Source organism: Rhynchophorus ferrugineus, unplaced genomic scaffold, assembly GCF_030347505.1.
Source record: "Rhynchophorus ferrugineus isolate W39M unplaced genomic scaffold, kcgeb_rfMv2 rfM5, whole genome shotgun sequence".
Taxonomy (NCBI): Eukaryota; Metazoa; Arthropoda; class Insecta; order Coleoptera; family Curculionidae; genus Rhynchophorus; species Rhynchophorus ferrugineus.
The window spans coordinates 4,915,868-4,940,627 of record NW_027472584.1 but is presented as its reverse complement, the minus strand read 5'-3'; the positions used below and the strand labels follow the sequence as shown (position 1 = coordinate 4,940,627).

General features: G+C 30.7%; 3 protein-coding genes and 2 pseudogenes across 5 annotated transcripts; 3 read left to right on the top strand and 2 right to left on the bottom strand.

The window, feature by feature from the left end:
* Positions 1–3,510: 3,510 nt before the first annotated feature.
* On the top strand, positions 3,511–4,574 carry LOC143197548 (non-structural maintenance of chromosomes element 3 homolog). The gene is made up of 4 exons (XM_076406093.1): positions 3,511–3,779; positions 3,837–4,053; positions 4,111–4,325; positions 4,380–4,574. The coding sequence occupies exons 1-4, from the start codon at positions 3,546–3,548 to the stop codon at positions 4,488–4,490; spliced, it is 777 nt and encodes a 258-aa protein (XP_076262208.1). The 5' UTR covers positions 3,511–3,545; the 3' UTR covers positions 4,491–4,574.
* Positions 4,575–4,918: 344 nt separating this feature from the next.
* Positions 4,919–5,854, bottom strand: LOC143197370 (electron transfer flavoprotein-ubiquinone oxidoreductase, mitochondrial-like; annotated as a pseudogene). The gene is made up of 3 exons (XR_013005991.1): positions 5,569–5,854; positions 5,197–5,513; positions 4,919–5,146 (listed from the first exon to the last, which is right to left on the bottom strand). The product of XR_013005991.1 is annotated as an electron transfer flavoprotein-ubiquinone oxidoreductase, mitochondrial-like (transcript).
* Positions 5,855–12,413: 6,559 nt separating this feature from the next.
* Positions 12,414–13,409, top strand: LOC143197552 (non-structural maintenance of chromosomes element 3 homolog). Its single transcript, XM_076406097.1, has 4 exons — positions 12,414–12,682; positions 12,740–12,956; positions 13,014–13,228; positions 13,283–13,409. The coding sequence occupies exons 1-4, from the start codon at positions 12,449–12,451 to the stop codon at positions 13,391–13,393; spliced, it is 777 nt and encodes a 258-aa protein (XP_076262212.1). The 5' UTR covers positions 12,414–12,448; the 3' UTR covers positions 13,394–13,409.
* Positions 13,410–20,720: 7,311 nt separating this feature from the next.
* Positions 20,721–21,784, top strand: LOC143197550 (non-structural maintenance of chromosomes element 3 homolog). The gene is made up of 4 exons (XM_076406095.1): positions 20,721–20,989; positions 21,047–21,263; positions 21,321–21,535; positions 21,590–21,784. Exons 1-4 carry the CDS (start codon positions 20,756–20,758, stop codon positions 21,698–21,700), a joined length of 777 nt encoding a protein of 258 aa, XP_076262210.1. The 5' UTR covers positions 20,721–20,755; the 3' UTR covers positions 21,701–21,784.
* Positions 21,785–22,279: 495 nt separating this feature from the next.
* Positions 22,280–22,892, bottom strand: LOC143197556 (electron transfer flavoprotein-ubiquinone oxidoreductase, mitochondrial pseudogene; annotated as a pseudogene). Its single transcript, XR_013006018.1, has 3 exons — positions 22,779–22,892; positions 22,407–22,723; positions 22,280–22,356 (listed from the first exon to the last, which is right to left on the bottom strand). The product of XR_013006018.1 is annotated as an electron transfer flavoprotein-ubiquinone oxidoreductase, mitochondrial pseudogene (transcript).
* Positions 22,893–24,760: the final 1,868 nt, after the last annotated feature.

The following is a 24,760-nucleotide window of genomic DNA, read 5'->3' as shown; positions in this document are numbered from 1 at the left end:
ATAGAGTCCCTGTCGCCAAAAATATTTTTATATCATTTAATAACAATCCATAACTTAAGCTTAACAAGGAAAATAATAGTAGTATACAATTAAAGCAAATCATACTCAAATAATATAAAGAGAAAACATATATAACCGGGGAAACACACTAGAACTAACCTTAACATAATAATATAGAGCTGTAGGGGGTAAAAAAAATTTCGATATTCTTGATAAAAACTATCGATATTATTAGTAAAAATATAGATAATTTTGGCTAATCTATTGATTTGGTTTATATTGGTTTATTTTTTTTAATACCGTAGTTATTGCACTAAAGATTTCGGTATTTTTTTTCCTCCCATATATTGATTTTTTAAAATTATTTTCTATCGATATGTTTTCTGGCCGCGGACATATTTAAAAATATCAATTAACATATTAAAATACAATAAAATATTTGTGGGGTATTATTCCATTTCATAGAAAAATTCCATTCTTTTTTACAGATCCACAGAACATTCAAATATAAAAGTAATACTACTTCGTTTAAAATTAAATTATAAATTGCATGTTATTGCATGTAATTATTATAATACTATACAGTAATTTTTTTTTTCTTGTCTTTTTTAAAGTTAGTTTATTATTAAGCCTACTGACTGGCGAGTGGCCAACTTAGAAATTATCCCAGAAGACATCCCGTCTTACCCAGCCTGGTTACTGGCGTGACTGGGATCATTTTCCTTGTCGGATTTTGTACTCTTACCTAAGGGCATTCACAAACATCACAAATTTACTTACATGCCCCAGCAGAATTCGAACTCGCGACTATCGCAACAGGGGGACCATCCTGTCGCCTTTACTACTGCGGCAACTAAGCCAGCTATTAAATCGTTTATCATGAAAAAATATTTTATAAAATAAATAAACTTTTTTATAACTATTAATTTGTGATATGTATGGTTGCAGAATGTATGAGCAAATTTAAAAAATTCCCTTATTTCTCATATGCTTTATCTACCAAATACTTCATTATAATGAATCAAAAATTATGGATAAATGATCCAGGGTTTTGTAGAAGGGTCGGGGTCAGGATATAATGAGTCAAGTAATAAGGGGTCAAGTTAATGGTAGGTTTTATCAGGATAAACGATATAAATGTGCATGTATTTTGATTTTGTTGATTTGACATTTAGCATGATTTTTTTATTATTGAAATTCACGCCATTTCCTTTAGCTTGTAGGATTGGTTGCATATATCACTTTAATTCTCAACTCCCCACTCTAAACGTTTTTTCCGCTCTATTCTAGGTTTTATTTGAATTAAATATTGGATTTATTTTGTGTTATGTCAGTTCTATTGCTGCTTTTTAACGTTATTATTCGGTTTCTTTAATAATAACAGGATAACAGTGCATTTAATTTGATTTGTGCTTTTAATGTGAAGATTTATGGTTTTTATATGAAAAAAATCAAAATACCGTGGGGTAAGGTAATGCTCTAAAACTGATTTTGTTTATAATGTATTTTTAATGTGCAGGAATGGTTGATGGTGAACTGAAATCTTGATTCTTGATGTATTGAAACATTTTCGTACCACCGATCAAATCACCTTCAGAGACAGTAGTGTTGTATATTTTAATTGTTATGATAATATTTTACGTATATCAAATTACTAGAAGAAATTAAACTAAAAGTTTTTAATATACGAACAGTTTTTACTTCATTGAATATTCCATATTTATGTTTATTATATAAAAGGGAAGAATAAGAATATATATGTATATTTGCTTTTAGGTGCGCTGATTGTTATTCTACAATTTTAAAAATAATCTCACTTATGACGCCTTTGTTATAATGTATAAATTTTAAATGTTTCAATACTTAGGTTTTATTAAATGGAATTTGAAAATGGTTAGTAAGTGTTAGCTCATGATATATTTTGCGTATACTTTAATATGCAGACGTAAATTACTTCAATGATTATTATAAATCAAATATATTTTCGGGCATATATTGAAGATATTTTTAAGACAAATGTTAGTAACATCATTTTTAAATTACTCACTTAACTTTATTATGGGAGAAACATGATTAACTTAAAAAATAGTGGTCGAATCGACTGTTTTTATTCGATAGTTACCAACACTAATTCAATTTTAGTTGGGGCAGTAAGGAAATGCACTTTTTTATTAGAACATAATTAGCGTTGGGAACTATGGCTAATCAGTCGCTAGTTTCGGTTCGACTGATTGTATTACTTTTTACTATCGACTGTTTTTGAGTCGTGTACTTTTAGTTACTATTTTCGGTTCTACTAGTTTCATTCGACTGCTTTTTAACGTTCTGACTCTGTCGTCCTAGGCGCGACCTTGACAAAAATGTATACCGAATTTATGCTTTCCTAGATTTATATATAATATATTTAGTTTTATGATTTTTTTGGTAGTTTGCTTCTAAATAAAAATATATTGTATATTAATATAGCAACACTTTGGAACGATATTTTTCAAGATTGTTAATGTAATAGGGTAAAAAATTAAAATTGTGAATGACAAATAAGTAATAGGTAATATTTCTTTTGATTGACTTTTTGGTGTGTATCTAACACCCTCGGTTTTTGTTAGAAAATATTTCTGTCCGATAATAAATAAAGCATTAATTTTATTTTAAAAAGCTCTAGTAGTTATTGTGCGATCATTTTTAATTCATGGTTATTGTAATACATGTTATATATCACATAGTAATACATGTTTAGTTTAAGTTGTATTGTATTGTTTATATTTATTTAGTATATTGTTTAAAAATAGCAATTCATCTCAGAACATTCAAATATAAAAGTAACTCCACTTCCTTTAAAATGTAAGTATTATAGATATATTAATAGTATTCAGTAATGTTTTTCTTTTTCTTTTTTAAAGTTAGTACGTGAAGGAATACGTACATCTCCGTCTCGCGTATACTAAGGTTGTAAAATATAAGCAAATATTAAATTAATTGCTCCAAGCAATTATATCCGTCCTTTCCTCTCTTACAATTTATATAGGAAAGGGATCGAACATACTCGTCTGACATTAAGAATTAAAATAAAAAGCCAAGCCGTGCATTAGATTTTGCATATTTTGTAGTGGTTAGTAGGCATGTTGGCCACAAAAAATATCGATATGTCGAAGGAAAAAATATCCATATTTTTTGCAATAAGTATAAGATATATCGATATTTTACAAAAAAATGTATGTATATTTTTAATTGAAAATAAACATAGTCAAATATTAGCCTAAAAAATATTTTTTTCTAAAACTCTTAAGGAATAACGGTATTTTTGATAAACCATTAAAATTAAGTACCAGAATTCACTAAAGTTTAAAAGTAAGTTCCGATTTGAAAGTTTTTTTTAATTGTACTTAATCTTCTGAAATTATATCATCTAAAAAATTTCGATATATCGACAAAAAAATATCGATATTTTTTCTGCATCCCTAGCGGCTAGTTATTTAAATTTTTGTGTTGATAGTGCTGTATGGAGATAGCTGATACACGATTTTAAAGTTCTTCAAGTCGTAAAAATGTCGAAGAAGCGAAGATCAGTTAGCGGGTCTCAAAAAACCAAATCACAGACTGATCCAGACGTACCGGATCAAAATACAGAAAATATAATCAATGATGTAGTCAGGTACATTATTCTTAAAGCTGACGAAAATTCATTTTATACCAGATCCGAATTAAATCAAAATGTAATTCACAAAAAGGGCCAATGCGTGGATAGTGTTATACAACAAGCAATTAAGGTTCTGGAAAATGTTGGTATTATTATTGTTATATGGATGTTGTTGATATTGTTTTGCATACATTTTTAGGTATATGGTTACACACTTACTGAATATGATGATGTAAAAATGAAAAAAAAAATTTATTTTTTAATTAGTATGTTGCCTTCTGTAAATTATTCCGATGAAGAGGAAGAATGTGTTTCTAGTTATGAAACTGGTTCAAATGTACCAAATGCTGCTCACAAGATACTGACTCTATTAATTTTATCCCATATATTTATGACAAACGCGCCAGTATCAGACAGTGAGCTCTACGATACCATTCCTTTATTGTTTTTATATTGTTGATTTATTATTTCAGAATCCCTTTATAGTTTCCTGAAGTCCTTGGATATTGATGTAGAAGTTGAGCATCCATTTTTCGGTAAAGTCAAAGAATATATAAGAGAAACCTTGATAAAGAATTATTACCTTCACTGTGAGTTTGATGAGAAAACGAAAATACAAACTTTCCAATGGGGGATTCGAGCTGAAATTGAAATCTCAAAGATGAAGGTTTTACAGTTCGTGTGTGAGGTAACAATTTCAGTTGACTTATAAGCACATTGTCAGGTTATTATTGATTTACAGATGTATGGAAATAAGCAACCAAAAGACTGGCCAGAACATTACAGAGCGGCCGAGAATCAGTTCAAAGAAAGAGAAGAGCTAAAGGAAGAAACAAGGGATGAATCAAGCTAGTCACCGATACTGGTAGAACTACAATATAAAGTTTATTTGTATACAAAAATTGTATCTTCTTAACTAATACAATATAAATAAAAAGATATAGGAAAATGTTAAATCTCATTGGTCCTTACATTGCGTTGTAAGCTGGGCCGCGACCTCCTTCTGGGACCACCCAGTTATTCTGGCTGGGGTCCTTGATGTTGCACGTCTTACGGTGGATGGCCCTCTCCAGAATCGAGTGACACAAACTCATACACACCAGCGGGACAATAACAATCTTCGAGTCCGTCGAAGACGCCTAAGTTTCGTTTGACAGGATTTTGCGAGTTTAAAGTGTTGCATAACATAATTTGTGTTATACACTATATGTACGCTTTTAGTTGACTTTAAAAGATTCCAGTTGTGTTTTGATGACATTTGGGTGATTATTTTATGAACTTTTAAACAATTCATTAATAAAAAAAACTTATTTTTGTGTAATGCTCTAATTTTTCATTAGGTACAATCCTTTTAACTAACTTTCGGCAAGGTAATAAAACCCGTGGCAAAGACTACTAAGCATCCTCCAGGAAAAGTGAGATTGGGGATACTGTGAAAACTGCCGGTGCCCTGGTGAGATCCTATTGCCGTCTTCGAAGTGATGCTTTATGAACGGATGGTGTTTGAACCTGCGAAGAAACGAACATTACCGCATTACCGATCTTTGGATATTCAGTACTTTTGGAATTCCTTGTACGGGCTCAGGTACAGATTGATGTAATCCAAACCCGACGGCGATCAGGGATACCTCGTCGTTAAATGATACAGAAAGGATCCTCCGTAGGTGTTCTTATCCAAGGGCCAGCCGATGGTGTGCTCCGCGCACCCGGTTTATGTTTGAATCATTCGTCGCGATATCTTTAACGCTCCCGTCATCGTTGTACAGGACTTCGGAAGGTGCATAACCCGGGCCCACGGCCTCAGCTTGCTCTCCCAACCACTGAATAACGTGTCCCAGCGGGACGATATAGTTCCCGTGATTAAACATCGGAGTTCCTGACGAAATATCATTTATTCAATATATAAATCGATTTAAGATAAAGAATCCAACCTGGCAGGGCTGGTACCGGAATCCTACCGGTGCTAGGTAATAGACCGAACTTATCCTCCGTTAGGGGAGTGTTCAGAGGCGCGCCCTTCTCTTTCCAGTCCCATTTATAGGGCCTTCTCGACGATGATTACCTAAAAATCTATGTTCCGTATAGACCACCGATCAAGTGTGCTATGACTTCGATTCCACCGACCCTGATTTTCTTCCCTTCCGCGTCCAACAGTTGTTTGGCTCGTATAGTCGCGCTTATTCCAGTTGGACCATCGCCGACTATCAGAATATCAGTTTACATCTAGAATGTGTAATTTAAGAAAAATTAATCCTTTCAAGGTAAGTAATAATTTTAGCATGACATGTCAGACAGAAATTGTGAAGAATATATATTATAAATTTAAATAGTGTAGATACTTAAAGTGGTAGAAAAAATAGTGTTTTAAGCTGGGCATATATTTTTTCAGACTATTGAAGAAGAATTAACAGACTGTAACAGGAATAAAGCCAAAGCCAAGTCTCTTTGAAACAATTTTTTTGTTTTAATACGGACAAATTCTATGCATATTTATAATCAGACTTATAGACAGACAGGTAAAATAATAAAAATGATATCAATAAAATAATTGGATATATATTGTTTAATTCATAATAATATATATTGTACAATTTTCTTAATATGTCACTCAAATTACCAATATTAACCTACGGGATAACGATGTCTTCTTTTCTTACTTAAATGGTAGTTGTTAAAAATAGAACCTTTTTTATTTATTATTATAGCAATAATATAGAATAAATTATGTTTTAATGAAAAAACAGCTGAATCATAGTGCATTTTATATTAAAATTACCTTTCCATCTTGGATCTTCTTCTCTTGGATGAATGAAATATAGTGTGTTATCTTAGAAAATTGATCCGAATATATTCCTATTTAACCCAACTGCTGGACTAGAAAATATGATTAGTTATATTTAAGAGTTCAAAGGTTACTTCACAATATACTATAAATAAAATAAAGCTCCAGACAATAATTGTATCATTACATATAATCATTTTAAGCTATAAAATTTAAAATATCTTATAAAATTTATTTTCGACAAATTAATTAAATATTCCGAATTAAAATGAAATTTTAGATATTTTCAACGAATTCCCTAAATGCAAACTCATTTTCTTTTATTTTAACAGGGAATTGTATAATTAAAGGTAACAGAAATACCTTACTCAAAAAATCAAAGTCCAACTCAGAGGTTCAAACAAAATATATCAAAATAAACTGAGCTCAGTGCAATTTTTATTTATTAACCTTTGCCAACAAAGTAACTTATATCTATAAATGTAATTTTATGAAAATCGGTCTTATAACATAAATATAATACTAAATAACACATAAAGTCACAGTTCAGAATCCTTTTTCTCATCTTCTATGTTGATTGTCTCCTATATATCAATCTTGGAATAATTCTATGTCCAAAATATTACTACAATATTAAATAAGTGTATTTTCATCTGTAATAAGATTGTGGGAAAATAAAAATGATACGGCAAGACCGATTGTTTAGAAACAGACATTTGACAAGATTGTAGAAATTTGTTTTTTGGGTTGCCGAGCGAATTTAAACCAAATAAAATTACCTGACATCTGTGGAATTTTCGAAAAATTTATCTAGTAATCCTAGTTAAAAGAGCACATTCAATCCATATTTAGCTACTAGGTCACGAGAATTTTTGATATTTACGCCTTCACTCAAGCACATCTAAATAATAATGTAAGGAAAAAGGCTTTAAAAAACTCTGTATCAATAATTTCTTACAAAAACTTATATTGTTCCCAATCATAAGACTGCGTAGTGTTGTTCATTCTCAAGGAACTCAGTATATTGTACTTCTAAGTTTAAAAGGTGACCTAATTTTAAGATTTGTTGGAATTGGCATCATCCTGAAAATAGACTATAAAAATACACTTGATATCATAAAAACTAATTTAAATTACCTCTGACATGCCTTGTACTTTACCAATAAGACCGTTGTCAAAATCTACCACATTGTCAAACATTCTATCAATCATATCGAAAATAGTCTACAATTTTGTTTTCCTATTTTTATTTTTGGACTTTGTTGGTTGCTGGAGAGGAGTTTTAGAGTTTTCTTGCTGTTTGTGTGTTTACCCTTCAATCTCAGGAATATTCACTAAACCAGGTAACATTTTCAGAAGCGATCCTTTTTCGATCTTCCTGATCCAGCGACTTCTAAATCATCAACCGTGCATTTTGTTGTAAATGATTTCTTATGGGCTGGCCCAGACTATCTCCAAGTTAACCTCCAAATTACGTTTTTGAGCAGCTTCATACACAATAAAAATGGGTAATTTTATCATTTGATTTTGTTCTTTGCAATTACCTGAAATAAAGGTAAGTTATCTAATCATCATTTTCTATAATAAATTGTCTACTCATTGCTTCAAATGAGAACTCCTCCTTGTTTTGTTAATATAATTTAGAGCTTGCAATGCAGCTTCATTACGAGCATTTTTTATCGTTTGCGCCTCTCCATAAAATTTGACGTCGTTGACGTTAAAATGGACTTTGAAAGGTCCCTTCGTGTCAGAATCATTTCTTCTAACATGAAGAGTATCATTAAAATGAACCGTGTCATTCAGTTTATGCAAATAAGATTTTTTCTCTGAAATGTCTGGTGATGCAGTCTTGCCTTCTATTTGTTCCTAAAAGGCACCTTATGAATATGAATATGAATATGAATTGAATAAATATTGAATACCAAAATATCATTAATTATAGAGTATTGTACAGACATCCCTACCTTTAATGCTAAATTGTTTAGTAAAGCTACAGGTGTTTCTTCAGGTTCTTTTCACTCTTTTTGATCTTCAAAGAATGATGTTGATATTCTGTATTTTTCAGAGCCCTCTGTGCAGCTTTCCTTTGAGCATTCTTCAAGCTTTTACCATCCACTGCTTAATTTTCATTTCCTAAATAGAAAGCAATGGTAAAAACTGTATTGTGAGGTCAATGAAATTTTTGATATATAATTGCATCTAATAATTTCACATTAATATACCTCTTCGTTAATTAATTCATATGAAAATGTAATATCATTACATTCAGCAATTCGTGACTAGAACTTAATGAGGATTTGTCTTCTGCTGGTTCACTAGTCAAACCTAAAACTCGGTTTGTTTCTGGCACAGAGGGATTATTTTTCCACGTTTCCGAATAAAGATACCACGATGAGGTATCTATTATTCTTCAAAGTTAAAAGCGTCCCAGATATAGATCCTTTTATACCAGTGAATTAACTATAAACATTGCTATTTACCAACAATAGAGTCCCTGTCGCCAAAAATATTTTTATATCATTTAATAACAATCCATAACTTAAGCTTAACAAGGAAAATAATAGTAGTATACAATTAAAGCAAATCATACTCAAATAATATAAAGAGAAAACATATATAACCGGGGAAACACACTAGAACTAACCTTAACATAATAATATAGAGCTGTAGGGGGTAAAAAAAATTCGATATTCTTGATAAAAACTATCGATATTATTAGTAAAAATATAGATAATTTTGGCTAATCTATTGATTTGGTTTATATTGGTTTATTTTTTTTAATACCGTAGTTATTGCACTAAAGATTTCGGTATTTTTTTTCCTCCCATATATTGATTTTTTAAAATTATTTTCTATCGATATGTTTTCTGGCCGCGGACATATTTAAAAATATCAATTAACATATTAAAATACAATAAAATATTTGTGGGGTATTATTCCATTTCATAGAAAAATTCCATTCTTTTTTACAGATCCAGAGAACATTCAAATATAAAAGTAATACTACTTCGTTTAAAATTAAATTATAAATTGCATGTTATTGCATGTAATTATTATAATACTATACAGTAATTTTTTTTTTCTTGTCTTTTTTAAAGTTAGTTTATTATTAAGCCTACTGACTGGCGAGTGGCCAACTTAGAAATTATCCCAGAAGACATCCCGTCTTACCCAGCCTGGTTACTGGCGTGACTGGGATCATTTTCCTTGTCGGATTTTGTACTCTTACCTAAGGGCATTCACAAACATCACAAATTTACTTACATGCCCCAGCAGAATTCGAACTCGCGACTATCGCAACAGGGGGACCATCCTGTCGCCTTTACTACTGCGGCAACTAAGCCAGCTATTAAATCGTTTATCATGAAAAAATATTTTATAAAATAAATAAACTTTTTTATAACTATTAATTTGTGATATGTATGGTTGCAGAATGTATGAGCAAATTTAAAAAATTCCCTTATTTCTCATATGATTTATCTACCAAATACTTCATTATAATGAATCAAAAATTATGGATAAATGATCCAGGGTTTTGTAGAAGGGTCGGGGTCAGGATATAATGAGTCAAGTAATAAGGGGTCAAGTTAATGGTAGGTTTTATCAGGATAAACGATATAAATGTGCATGTATTTTGATTTTGTTGATTTGACATTTAGCATGATTTTTTTATTATTGAAATTCACGCCATTTCCTTTAGCTTGTAGGATTGGTTGCATATATCACTTTAATTCTCAACTCCCCACTCTAAACGTTTTTTCCGCTCTATTCTAGGTTTTATTTGAATTAAATATTGGATTTATTTTGTGTTATGTCAGTTCTATTGCTGCTTTTTAACGTTATTATTCGGTTTCTTTAATAATAACAGGATAACAGTGCATTTAATTTGATTTGTGCTTTTAATGTGAAGATTTATGGTTTTTATATGAAAAAAATCAAAATACCGTGGGGTAAGGTAATGCTCTAAAACTGATTTTGTTTATAATGTATTTTTAATGTGCAGGAATGGTTGATGGTGAACTGAAATCTTGATTCTTGATGTATTGAAACATTTTCGTACCACCGATCAAATCACCTTCAGAGACAGTAGTGTTGTATATTTTAATTGTTATGATAATATTTTACGTATATCAAATTACTAGAAGAAATTAAACTAAAAGTTTTTAATATACGAACAGTTTTTACTTCATTGAATATTCCATATTTATGTTTATTATATAAAAGGGAAGAATAAGAATATATATGTATATTTGCTTTTAGGTGCGCTGATTGTTATTCTACAATTTTAAAAATAATCTCACTTATGACGCCTTTGTTATAATGTATAAATTTTAAATGTTTCAATACTTAGGTTTTATTAAATGGAATTTGAAAATGGTTAGTAAGTGTTAGCTCATGATATATTTTGCGTATACTTTAATATGCAGACGTAAATTACTTCAATGATTATTATAAATCAAATATATTTTCGGGCATATATTGAAGATATTTTTAAGACAAATGTTAGTAACATCATTTTTAAATTACTCACTTAACTTTATTATGGGAGAAACATGATTAACTTAAAAAATAGTGGTCGAATCGACTGTTTTTATTCGATAGTTACCAACACTAATTCAATTTTAGTTGGGGCAGTAAGGAAATGCACTTTTTTATTAGAACATAATTAGCGTTGGGAACTATGGCTAATCAGTCGCTAGTTTCGGTTCGACTGATTGTATTACTTTTTACTATCGACTGTTTTTGAGTCGTGTACTTTTAGTTACTATTTTCGGTTCTACTAGTTTCATTCGACTGCTTTTTAACGTTCTGACTCTGTCGTCCTAGGCGCGACCTTGACAAAAATGTATACCGAATTTATGCTTTCCTAGATTTATATATAATATATTTAGTTTTATGATTTTTTTGGTAGTTTGCTTCTAAATAAAAATATATTGTATATTAATATAGCAACACTTTGGAACGATATTTTTCAAGATTGTTAATGTAATAGCGTAAAAAATTAAAATTGTGAATGACAAATAAGTAATAGGTAATATTTCTTTTGATTGACTTTTTGGTGTGTATCTAACACCCTCGGTTTTTGTTAGAAAATATTTCTGTCCGATAATAAATAAAGCATTAATTTTATTTTAAAAAGCTCTAGTAGTTATTGTGCGATCATTTTTAATTCATGGTTATTGTAATACATGTTATATATCACATAGTAATACATGTTTAGTTTAAGTTGTATTGTATTGTTTATATTTATTTAGTATATTGTTTAAAAATAGCAATTCATCTCAGAACATTCAAATATAAAAGTAACTCCACTTCCTTTAAAATGTAAGTATTATAGATATATTAATAGTATTCAGTAATGTTTTTCTTTTTCTTTTTTAAAGTTAGTACGTGAAGGAATACGTACATCTCCGTCTCGCGTATACTAAGGTTGTAAAATATAAGCAAATATTAAATTAATTGCTCCAAGCAATTATATCCGTCCTTTCCTCTCTTACAATTTATATAGGAAAGGGATCGAACATACTCGTCTGACATTAAGAATTAAAATAAAAAGCCAAGCCGTGCATTAGATTTTGCATATTTTGTAGTGGTTAGTAGGCATGTTGGCCACAAAAAATATCGATATGTCGAAGGAAAAAATATCCATATTTTTTGCAATAAGTATAAGATATATCGATATTTTACAAAAAAATGTATGTATATTTTTAATTGAAAATAAACATAGTCAAATATTAGCCTAAAAAATATTTTTTTCTAAAACTCTTAAGGAATAACGGTATTTTTGATAAACCATTAAAATTAAGTACCAGAATTCACTAAAGTTTAAAAGTAAGTTCCGATTTGAAAGTTTTTTTTAATTGTACTTAATCTTCTGAAATTATATCATCTAAAAAATTTCGATATATCGACAAAAAAATATCGATATTTTTTCTGCATCCCTAGCGGCTAGTTATTTAAATTTTTGTGTTGATAGTGCTGTATGGAGATAGCTGATACACGATTTTAAAGTTCTTCAAGTCGTAAAAATGTCGAAGAAGCGAAGATCAGTTAGCGGGTCTCAAAAAACCAAATCACAGACTGATCCAGACGTACCGGATCAAAATACAGAAAATATAATCAATGATGTAGTCAGGTACATTATTCTTAAAGCTGACGAAAATTCATTTTATACCAGATCCGAATTAAATCAAAATGTAATTCACAAAAAGGGCCAATGCGTGGATAGTGTTATACAACAAGCAATTAAGGTTCTGGAAAATGTTGGTATTATTATTGTTATATGGATGTTGTTGATATTGTTTTGCATACATTTTTAGGTATATGGTTACACACTTACTGAATATGATGATGTAAAAATGAAAAAAAAAATTTATTTTTTAATTAGTATGTTGCCTTCTGTAAATTATTCCGATGAAGAGGAAGAATGTGTTTCTAGTTATGAAACTGGTTCAAATGTACCAAATGCTGCTCACAAGATACTGACTCTATTAATTTTATCCCATATATTTATGACAAACGCGCCAGTATCAGACAGTGAGCTCTACGATACCATTCCTTTATTGTTTTTATATTGTTGATTTATTATTTCAGAATCCCTTTATAGTTTCCTGAAGTCCTTGGATATTGATGTAGAAGTTGAGCATCCATTTTTCGGTAAAGTCAAAGAATATATAAGAGAAGCCTTGATAAAGAATTATTACCTTCACTGTGAGTTTGATGAGAAAACGAAAATACAAACTTTCCAATGGGGGATTCGAGCTGAAATTGAAATCTCAAAGATGAAGGTTTTACAGTTCGTGTGTGAGGTAACAATTTCAGTTGACTTATAAGCACATTGTCAGGTTATTATTGATTTACAGATGTATGGAAATAAGCAACCAAAAGACTGGCCAGAACATTACAGAGCGGCCGAGAATCAGTTCAAAGAAAGAGAAGAGCTAAAGGAAGAAACAAGGGATGAATCAAGCTAGTCACCGATACTGGTAGAACTACAATATAAAGTTTATTTGTATACAAAAATTGTATCTTCTTAACTAATACAATATAAATAAAAAGATATAGGAAAATGTTAAATCTCATTGGTCCTTACATTGCGTTGTAAGCTGGGCCGCGACCTCCTTCTGGGACCACCCAGTTATTCTGGCTGGGGTCCTTGATGTTGCACGTCTTACGGTGGATGGCCCTCTCCAGAATCGAGTGACACAAACTCATACACACCAGCGGGACAATAACAATCTTCGAGTCCGTCGAAGACGCCTAAGTTTCGTTTGACAGGATTTTGCGAGTTTAAAGTGTTGCATAACATAATTTGTGTTATACACTATATGTACGCTTTTAGTTGACTTTAAAAGATTCCAGTTGTGTTTTGATGACATTTGGGTGATTATTTTATGAACTTTTAAACAATTCATTAATAAAAAAAACTTATTTTTGTGTAATGCTCTAATTTTTCATTAGGTACAATCCTTTTAACTAACTTTCGGCAAGGTAATAAAACCCGTGGCAAAGACTACTAAGCATCCTCCAGGAAAAGTGAGATTGGGGATACTGTGAAAACTGCCGGTGCCCTGGTGAGATCCTATTGCCGTCTTCGAAGTGATGCTTTATGAACGGATGGTGTTTGAACCTGCGAAGAAACGAACATTACCGCATTACCGATCTTTGGATATTCAGTACTTTTGGAATTCCTTGTACGGGCTCAGGTACAGATTGATGTAATCCAAACCCGACAGCGATCAGGGATACCTCGTCGTTAAATGATACAGAAAGGATCCTCCGTAGGTGTTCTTATCCAAGGGCCAGCCGATGGTGTGCTCCGCGCACCCGGTTTATGTTTGAATCATTCGTCGCGATATCTTTAACGCTCCCGTCATCGTTGTACAGGACTTCGGAAGGTGCATAACCCGGGCCCACGGCCTCAGCTTGCTCTTCCAACCACCGAATAACGTGTCCCAGCGGGACGATATAGTTCCCGTGATTAAACATCGGAGTTCCTGACGAAATATCATTTATTCAATATATAAATCGACAGACAGACAGGTAAAATAATAAAAATGATATCAATAAAATAATTGGTTATATAATGTTTCATTCATAATAATATATATTGTACAATTTTCTTAATATGTCACTCAAATTATCAATATTAATCTACGGGATAACGATGTCTTCTTTTCTTACTTAAAAGGTAGTTGTTAAAAATAGAACCTTTTTTATTTATTATTATAGCAATAATATAGAATAAATTATGTTTTAATGAAAAAAGAGCTGAATCATAGTGCATTTTATATTAAAATTACCTTTCCATCTTGGATCTTCTTCTCTTGGATGAATGAAATATAGTGTGTTATCTTAGAAAATTGATCCGAATATATTCCTATTTAACCCAACTGCTGGACTAGAAAATATGATTAGTTATATTTAAGAGTTCAAAGGTTACTTCACAATATACTATAAATAAAATAAAGCTCCAGACAATAGTTGTATCATTACATATAATCATTTTAAGCTATAAAATTTAAAATATCTTATAAAATTTATTTTCGACAAATTAATTAAATATTCCGAATTAAAATGAAATTTTAGATATTTTCAACGAATTCCCTAAATGCAAACTCATTTTCTTTTATTTTAACAGGGAATTGTATAATTAAAGGTAACAGAAATACCTTACTCAAAAAATCAAAGTCCAACTCAGAGGTTCAAACAAAATATATCAAAATAAACTGAGCTCAGAGCAATTTTTATTTATTAACCTTTGCCAACAAAGTAACTTATATCTATAAATGTAATTTTATGAAAATCGGTCTTATAACATAAATATAATACTAAATAACACATAAAGTCACAGTTCAGAATCCTTTTTCTCATCTATGCTGATTGTCTCCTATATATCAATCTTGGAATAATTCTATGTCCAAAATATTACTACAATATTAAATAAGTGTATTTTCATCTGTAATAAGATTGTGGGAAAATAAAAATGATACGGCAAGACCGATTGTTTAGAAACAGACATTTGACAAGATTGTAGAAATTTGTTTTTTGGGTTGCCGAGCGAATTTAAACCAAATAAAATTACCTGACATCTGTGGAATTTTCGAAAAATTTATCTAGTAATCCTAGTTAATAGAGCACATTCAATCCATATTTAGCTACTAGGTCACGAGAATTTTTGATATTTACGCCTTCGCCCAAGCACATCTAAATAATAATGTAACGAAAAAGGCTTTAAAAAACTCTGTATCAATAATTTCTTACAAAAGCTTATATTGTTCCCAATCATAAGACTGCGTAGTGTTGTTCATTCTCAAGGAACTCAGTATATTGTACTTCTAAGTTTAAAAGGTGACCTAATTTTAAGATTTGTTGGAATTGGCATCATCCTGAAAATAGACTATAAAAATACACTTGATATCATAAAAACTAATTTAAATTACCTCTGACATGCCTTGTACTTTACCAATAAGACCGTTGTCAAAATCTACCACATTGTCAAACATTCTATCAATCATATCGAAAATAGTCTACAATTTTGTTTTCCTATTTTTATTTTTGGACTTTGTTGGTTGCTGGAGAGGAGTTTTAGAGTTTTCTTGCTGTTTGTGTGTTTACCCTTCAATCTCAGGAATATTCACTAAACCAGGTAACATTTTCAGAAGCGATCCTTTTTCGATCTTCCTGATCCAGCGACTTCTAAATCATCAACCGTGCATTTTGTTGTAAATGATTTCTTATGGGCTGGCCCAGACTATCTCCAAGTTAACCTCCAAATTACGTTTTTGAGCAGCTTCATACACAATAAAAATGGGTAATTTTATCATTTGATTTTGTTCTTTGCAATTACCTGAAATAAAGGTAAGTTATCTAATCATCATTTTCTATAATAAATTGTCTACCCATTGCTTCAAATGAGAACTCCTCCTTGTTTTGTTAATATAATTTAGAGCTTGCAATGCAGCTTCATTACGAGCATTTTTTATCGTTTGCGCCTCTCCATAAAATTTGACGTCGTTGACGTTAAAATGGACTTTGAAAGGTCCCTTCGTGTCATAATCATTTCTTCTAACATGAAGAGTATCATTAAAATGAACCGTGTCATTCAGTTTATGCAAATAAGATTTTTTCTCTGAAATGTCTGGTGATGCAGTCTTGCCTTCTATTTGTTCCTAAAAGGCACCTTATTTATATGTCTATATTTAACTAAACAATATTGAATACCAAAATATCATTAATTATAGAGTATTGTACAGACATCCCTACCTTTAATGCTAAATTGTTTAGTAAAGCTACAGGTGTTTCTTCAGGTTCTTTTCACTCTTTTTGATCTTCAAAGAATGATGTTGATATTCTGTATTTTTCAGAGCCCTCTGTGCAGCTTTCCTTTGAGCATTCTTCAAGCTTTTACCATCCATTGCTTAATTTTCATTTCCTAAATAGAAAGCGATGGTAAAAACTGTATTGTGCAGAGGTCAATGAAATTTTTGATATATAATTGCATCTAATAATTTCACATTAATATACCTCTTCGTTAATTAATTCATATGAAAATGTAATATCATTACATTCAGCAATTCGTGAATAGAACTTAATGCGGATTTGTCTTCTGCTGGTTCACTAGTCAAACCTAAAACTCGGTTTGTTTCTGGCACAGAGGGATTATTTTTCCACGTTTCCGAATAAAGATACCACGATGAGGTATCTATTATTCTTCAAAGTTAAAAGCGTCCCAGATATAGATCCTTTTATACCAGTGAATTAACTATAAACATTGCTATTTACCAACAATAGAGTCCCTGTCGCCAAAAATATTTTTATATCATTTAATAACAATCCATAACTTAAGCTTAACAAGGAAAATAATAGTAGTATACAATTAAAGCAAATCATACTCAAATAATATAAAGAGAAAACATATATAACCGGGGAAACACACTAAAACTAACCTTAACATAATAATATAGAGCTGTAGGGGGTAAAAAAAATTTCGATATTCTTGATAAAAACTATCGATATTATTAGTAAAAATATAGATAATTTTGGCTAATCTATTGATTTGGTTTATATTGGTTTATTTTTTTTAATACCGTAGTTATTGCACTAAAGATTTCGGTATTTTTTTTCCTCCCATATATTGATTTTTTAAAATTATTTTCTATCGATATGTTTTCTGGCCGCGGACATATTTAAAAATATCAATTAACATATTAAAATACAATAAAATATTTGTGGGGTATTATTCCATTTCATAGAAAAATTCCATTCTTTTTTACAGATCCACAGAACATTCAAATATAAAAGTAATACTACTTCGTTTAAAATTAAATTATAAATTGCATGTTATTGTATGTAATTATTATAATACTATACAGTAATTTTTTTTTCTTGTCTTTTTTAAAGTTAGTTTATTATTAAGCCTACTGACTGGCGAGTGGCCAACTTAGAAATTATCCCAGAAGACATCCCGTCTTACCCAGCCTGGTTACTGGCGTGACTGGGATCATTTTCCTTGTCGGATTTTGTACTCTTACCTAAGGGCATTCACAAACATCACAAATTTACTTACATGCCCCAACAGAATTCGAACTCGCGACTATCGCAACAGGGGGACCATCCTGTCGCCTTTACTACTGCGGCAACTAAGCCAGCTATTAAATCGTTTATCATGAAAAAATATTTTATAAAATAAATAAACTTTTTTATAACTATTAATTTGTGATATGTATGGTTGCAGAATGTATGAGCAAATTTAAAAAATTCCCTTATTTCTCATATGATTTATCTACCAAATACTTCATTATAATGAATCAAAAATTATGGATAAATGATCCAGGGTTTTGTAGAAGGGTCGGGGTCAGGATATAATGAGTCAAGTAATAAGGGGTCAAGTTAATGGTAGGTTTTATCAGGATAAACGATATAAATGTGCATGTATTTTGATTTTGTTGATTTGACATTTAGCATGATTTTTTTATTATTGAAATTCACGCCATTTCCTTTAGCTTGTAGGATTGGTTGCATATATCACTTTAATTCTCAACTCCCCACTCTAAACGTTTTTTCCGCTCTATTCTAGGTTTTATTTGAATTAAATATTGGGTTTATTTTGTGTTATGTCAGTTCTATTGCTGCTTTTTAACGTTATTATTCGGTTTCTTTAATAATAACAGGATAACAGTGCATTTAATTTGATTTGTGCTTTTAATGTGAAGATTTATGGTTTTTATATGAAAAAAATCAAAATACCGTGGGGTAAGGTAATGCTCTAAAACTGATTTTGTTTATAATGTATTTTTAATGTGCAGGAATGGTTGATGGTGAACTGAAATCTTGATTCTTGATGTATTGAAACATTTTCGTACCACCGATCAAATCACCTTCAGAGACAGTAGTGTTGTATATTTTAATTGTTATGATAATATTTTACGTATATCAAATTACTAGAAGAAATTAAACTAAAAGTTTTTAATATACGAACAGTTTTTACTTCATTGAATATTCCATATTTATGTTTATTATATAAAAGGGAAGAATAAGAGAATATATATGTATATTTGCTTTTAGGTGCGCTGATTGTTATTCTACAATTTTAAAAATAATCTCACTTATGACGCCTTTGTTATAATGTATAAATTTTAAATGTTTCAATACTTAGGTTTTATTAAATGGAATTTGAAAATGGTTAGTAAGTGTTAGCTCATGATATATTTTGCGTATACTTTAATATGCAGACGTAAATTACTTCAATGATTATTATAAATCAAATATATTTTCGGGCATATATTGAAGATATTTTTAAGACAAATGTTAGTAACATCATTTTTAAATTACTCACTTAACTTTATTATGGGAGAAACATGATTAACTTAAAAAATAGTGGTCGAATCGACTGTTTTTATTCGATAGTTACCAACACTAATTCAATTTTAGTTGGGGCAGTAAGGAAATGCACTTTTTTATTAGAACATAATTAGCGTTGGGAACTATGGCTAATCAGTCGCTAGTTTCGGTTCGACTGATTGTATTACTTTTTACTATCGACTGTTTTTGAGTCGTGTACTTTTAGTTACTATTTTCGGTTCTACTAGTTTCATTCGACTGCTTTTTAACGTTCTGACTCTGTCGTCCTAGGCGCGACCTTGACAAAAATGTATACCGAATTTATGCTTTCCTAGATTTATATATAATATATTTAGTTTTATGATTTTTTTGGTAGTTTGCTTCTAAATAAAAATATATTGTATATTAATATAGCAACACTTTGGAACGATATTTTTCAAGATTGTTAATGTAATAGGGTAAAAAATTAAAATTGTGAATGACAAATAAGTAATAGGTAATATTTCTTTTGATTGACTTTTTGGTGTGTATCTAACACCCTCGGTTTTTGTTAGAAAATATTTCTGTCCGATAATAAATAAAGCATTAATTTTATTTTAAAAAGCTCTAGTAGTTATTGTGCGATCATTTTTAATTCATGGTTATTGTAATACATGTTATATATCACATAGTAATACATGTTTAGTTTAAGTTGTATTGTATTGTTTATATTTATTTAGTATATTGTTTAAAAATAGCAATTCATCTCAGAACATTCAAATATAAAAGTAACTCCACTTCCTTTAAAATGTAAGTATTATAGATATATTAATAGTATTCAGTAATGTTTTTCTTTTTCTTTTTTAAAGTTAGTACGTGAAGGAATACGTATATCTCCGTCTCGCGTATACTAAGGTTGTAAAATATAAGCAAATATTAAATTAATTGCTCCAAGCAATTATATCCGTCCTTTCCTCTCTTACAATTTATATAGGAAAGGGATCGAACATACTCGTCTGACTTTAAGAATTAAAATAAAAAGCCAAGCCGTGCATTAGATTTTGCATATTTTGTAGTGGTTAGTAGGCATGTTGGCCACAAAAAATATCGATATGTCGAAGGAAAAAATATCCATATTTTTTGCAATAAGTATAAGATATATCGATATTTTACAAAAAAATGTATGTATATTTTTAATTGAAAATAAACATAGTCAAATATTAGCCTAAAAAATATTTTTTTCTAAAACTCTTAAGGAATAACGGTATTTTTGATAAACCATTAAAATTAAGTACCAGAATTCACTAAAGTTTAAAAGTAAGTTCCGATTTGAAAGTTTTTTTTAATTGTACTTAATCTTCTGAAATTATATCATCTAAAAAATTTCGATATATCGACAAAAAAATATCGATATTTTTTCTGCATCCCTAGCGGCTAGTTATTTAAATTTTTGTGTTGATAGTGCTGTATGGAGATAGCTGATACACGATTTTAAAGTTCTTCAAGTCGTAAAAATGTCGAAGAAGCGAAGATCAGTTAGCGGGTCTCAAAAAACCAAATCACAGACTGATCCAGACGTACCGGATCAAAATACAGAAAATATAATCAATGATGTAGTCAGGTACATTATTCTTAAAGCTGACGAAAATTCATTTTATACCAGATCCGAATTAAATCAAAATGTAATTCACAAAAAGGGCCAATGCGTGGATAGTGTTATACAACAAGCAATTAAGGTTCTGGAAAATGTTGGTATTATTATTGTTATATGGATGTTGTTGATATTGTTTTGCATACATTTTTAGGTATATGGTTACACACTTACTGAATATGATGATGTAAAAATGAAAAAAAAAAATTATTTTTTAATTAGTATGTTGCCTTCTGTAAATTATTCCGATGAAGAGGAAGAATGTGTTTCTAGTTATGAAACTGGTTCAAATGTACCAAATGCTGCTCACAAGATACTGACTCTATTAATTTTATCCCATATATTTATGACAAACGCGCCAGTATCAGACAGTGAGCTCTACGATACCATTCCTTTATTGTTTTTATATTGTTGATTTATTATTTCAGAATCCCTTTATAGTTTCCTGAAGTCCTTGGATATTGATGTAGAAGTTGAGCATCCATTTTTCGGTAAAGTCAAAGAATATATAAGAGAAACCTTGATAAAGAATTATTACCTTCACTGTGAGTTTGATGAGAAAACGAAAATACAAACTTTCCAATGGGGGATTCGAGCTGAAATTGAAATCTCAAAGATGAAGGTTTTACAGTTCGTGTGTGAGGTAACTATTTCAGTTGACTTATAAGCACATTGTCAGGTTATTATTGATTTACAGATGTATGGAAATAAGCAACCAAAAGACTGGCCAGAACATTACAGAGCGGCCGAGAATCAGTTCAAAGAAAGAGAAGAGCTAAAGGAAGAAACAAGGGATGAATCAAGCTAGTCACCGATACTGGTAGAACTACAATATAAAGTTTATTTGTATACAAAAATTGTATCTTCTTAACTAATACAATATAAATAAAAAGATATAGGAAAATGTTAAATCTCATTGGTCCTTACATTGCGTTGTAAGCTGGGCCGCGACCTCCTTCTGGGACCACCCAGTTATTCTGGCTGGGGTCCTTGATGTTGCACGTCTTACGGTGGATGGCCCTCTCCAGAATCGAGTGACACAAACTTATACACACCAGCGGGACAATAACAATCTTCGAGTCCGTCGAAGACGCCTAAGTTTCGTTTGACAGGATTTTGCGAGTTTAAAGTGTTGCCTAACATAATTTGTGTTATACACTATATGTACGCTTTTAGTTGACTTTAAAAGATTCCAGTTGTGTTTTGATGACATTTGGGTGATTATTTTATGAACTTTTAAACAATTCATTAATAAAAAAAACTTATTTTTGTGTAATGCTCTAATTTTTCATTAGGTACAATCCTTTTAACTAACTTTCGGCAAGGTAATAAAACCCGTGGCAAAGACTACTAAGCATCCTCCAGGAAAAGTGAGATTGGGGATACTGTGAAAACTGCCGGTGCCCTGGTGAGATCCTATTGCCGTCTTCGAAGTGATGCTTTATGAACGGATGGTGTTTGAACCTGCGAAGAAACGAACATTACCGCATTACCGATCTTTGGATATTCAGTACTTTTGGAATTCCTTGTACGGGCTCAGGTACAGATTGATGTAATCCAAACCCGACGGCGATCAGGGATACCTCGTCGTTAAATGATACAGAAAGGATCCTCCGTAGGTGTTCTTATCCAAGGGCCAGCCGATGGTGTGCTCCGCGCACCCGGTTTATGTTTGAATCATTCGTCGCGATATCTTTAACGCTCCCGTCATCGTTGTACAGGACTTCGGAAGGTGCATAACCCGGGCCCACGGCCTCAGCTTGCTCTCCCAACCACTGAATAACGTGTCCCAGCGGGACGATATAGTTCCCGTGATTAAACATCGGAGTTCCTGACGAAATATCATTTATTCAATATATAAATCGATTTAAGATAAAGAATCCAACCTGGCAGGGCTGGTACCGGAATCCTACCGGTGCTAGGTAATAGACCGAACTTATCCTCCGTTAGGGGAGTGTTCAGAGGCGCGCCCTTCTCTTTCCAGTCCCATTTATAGGGCCTTCTCGACGATGATTACCTAAAAATCTATGTTCCGTATAGACCACCGATCAAGTGTGCTATGACTTCGATTCCACCGACCCTGATTTTCTTCCCTTCCGCGTCCAACAGTTGTTTGGCTCATATAGTCGCGCTTATTCCAGTTGGACCATCGCCGACTATCAGAATATCAGTTTACATCTAGAATGTGTAATTTAAGAAAAATTAATCCTTTCAAGGTAAGTAATAATTTTAGCATGACATGTCAGACAGAAATTGTGAAGAATATATATTATAAATTTAAATAGTGTAGATACTTAAAGTGGTAGAAAAAAATAGTGTTTTAAGCTGGGCATATATTTTTTCAGACTATTGAAGAAGAATTAACAGACTGTAACAGGAATAAAGCCAAAGCCAAGTCTCTTTGAAACAATTTTTTTGTTTTAATACGGACAAATTCTATGCATATTTATAATCAGACTTATAGACAGACAGGTAAAATAATAAAAATGATATCAATAAAATAATTGGTTATATAATGTTTCATTCATAATAATATATATTGTACAATTTTCTTAATATGTCACTCAAATTATCAATATTAATCTACGGGATAACGATGTCTTCTTTTCTTACTTAAATGGTAGTTGTTAAAAATAGAACCTTTTTTATTTATTATTATAGCAATAATATAGAATAAATTATGTTTTAATGAAAAAACAGCTGAATCATAGTGCATTTTATATTAAAATTACCTTTCCATCTTGGATCTTCTTCTCTTGGATGAATGAAATATAGTGTGTTATCTTAGAAAATTGATCCGAATATATTCCTATTTAACCCAACTGCTGGACTAGAAAATATGATTAGTTATATTTAAGAGTTCAAAGGTTACTTCACAATATACTATAAATAAAATAAAGCTCCAGACAATAATTGTATCATTACATATAATCATTTTAAGCTATAAAATTTAAAATATCTTATAAAATTTATTTTCGACAAATTAATTAAATATTCCGAATTAAAATGAAATTTTAGATATTTTCAACGAATTCCCTAAATGCAAACTCATTTTCTTTTATTTTAACAGGGAATTGTATAATTAAAGGTAACAGAAATACCTTACTCAAAAAATCAAAGTCCAACTCAGAGGTTCAAACAAAATATATCAAAATAAACTGAGCTCAGTGCAATTTTTATTTATTAACCTTTGCCAACAAAGTAACTTATATCTATAAATGTAATTTTATGAAAATCGGTCTTATAACATAAATATAATACTAAATAACACATAAAGTCACAGTTCAGAATCCTTTTTCTCATCTTCTATGTTGATTGTCTCCTATATATCAATCTTGGAATAATTCTATGTCCAAAATATTACTACAATATTAAACAAGTGTATTTTCATCTGTAATAAGATTGTGGGAAAATAAAAATGATACGGCAAGACCGATTGTTTAGAAACAGACATTTGACAAGATTGTAGAAATTTGTTTTTTGGGTTGCCGAGCGAATTTAAACCAAATAAAATTACCTGACATCTGTGGAATTTTCGAAAAATTTATCTAGTAATCCTAGTTAATAGAGCACATTCAATCCATATTTAGCTACTAGGTCACGAGAATTTTTGATATTTACGCCTTCACCCAAGCACATCTAAATAATAATGTAACGAAAAAGGCTTTAAAAAACTCTGTATCAATAATTTCTTACAAAAGCTTATATTGTTCCCAATCATAAGACTGCGTAGTGTTGTTCATTCTCAAGGAACTCAGTATATTGTACTTCTAAGTTTAAAAGGTGACCTAATTTTAAGATTTGTTGGAATTGGCATCATCCTGAAAATAGACTATAAAAATACACTTGATATCATAAAAACTAATTT

What these genes read in the sequence shown, in the direction of transcription:
- LOC143197548 (XM_076406093.1), top strand. Translation starts at nt 3,546, where the DNA reads ATGTCGAAGAAGCGAAGATCAGTTAGCGGGTCTCAAAAAACCAAATCA. An exon ending in CAATTAAGGTTCTGGAAAAT is followed by an intron (nt 3,780 to 3,836) that starts GTTGGTATTATT and finishes ATACATTTTTAG; the next exon opens with GTATATGGTTACACACTTAC. An exon ending in AAACGCGCCAGTATCAGACA is followed by an intron (nt 4,054 to 4,110) that starts GTGAGCTCTACG and finishes TTATTATTTCAG; the next exon opens with AATCCCTTTATAGTTTCCTG.
- LOC143197552 (XM_076406097.1), top strand. Translation starts at nt 12,449, where the DNA reads ATGTCGAAGAAGCGAAGATCAGTTAGCGGGTCTCAAAAAACCAAATCA. An exon ending in CAATTAAGGTTCTGGAAAAT is followed by an intron (nt 12,683 to 12,739) that starts GTTGGTATTATT and finishes ATACATTTTTAG; the next exon opens with GTATATGGTTACACACTTAC. An exon ending in TTTTACAGTTCGTGTGTGAG is followed by an intron (nt 13,229 to 13,282) that starts GTAACAATTTCA and finishes ATTGATTTACAG; the next exon opens with ATGTATGGAAATAAGCAACC.
- LOC143197550 (XM_076406095.1), top strand. Translation starts at nt 20,756, where the DNA reads ATGTCGAAGAAGCGAAGATCAGTTAGCGGGTCTCAAAAAACCAAATCA. An exon ending in CAATTAAGGTTCTGGAAAAT is followed by an intron (nt 20,990 to 21,046) that starts GTTGGTATTATT and finishes ATACATTTTTAG; the next exon opens with GTATATGGTTACACACTTAC. An exon ending in AAACGCGCCAGTATCAGACA is followed by an intron (nt 21,264 to 21,320) that starts GTGAGCTCTACG and finishes TTATTATTTCAG; the next exon opens with AATCCCTTTATAGTTTCCTG.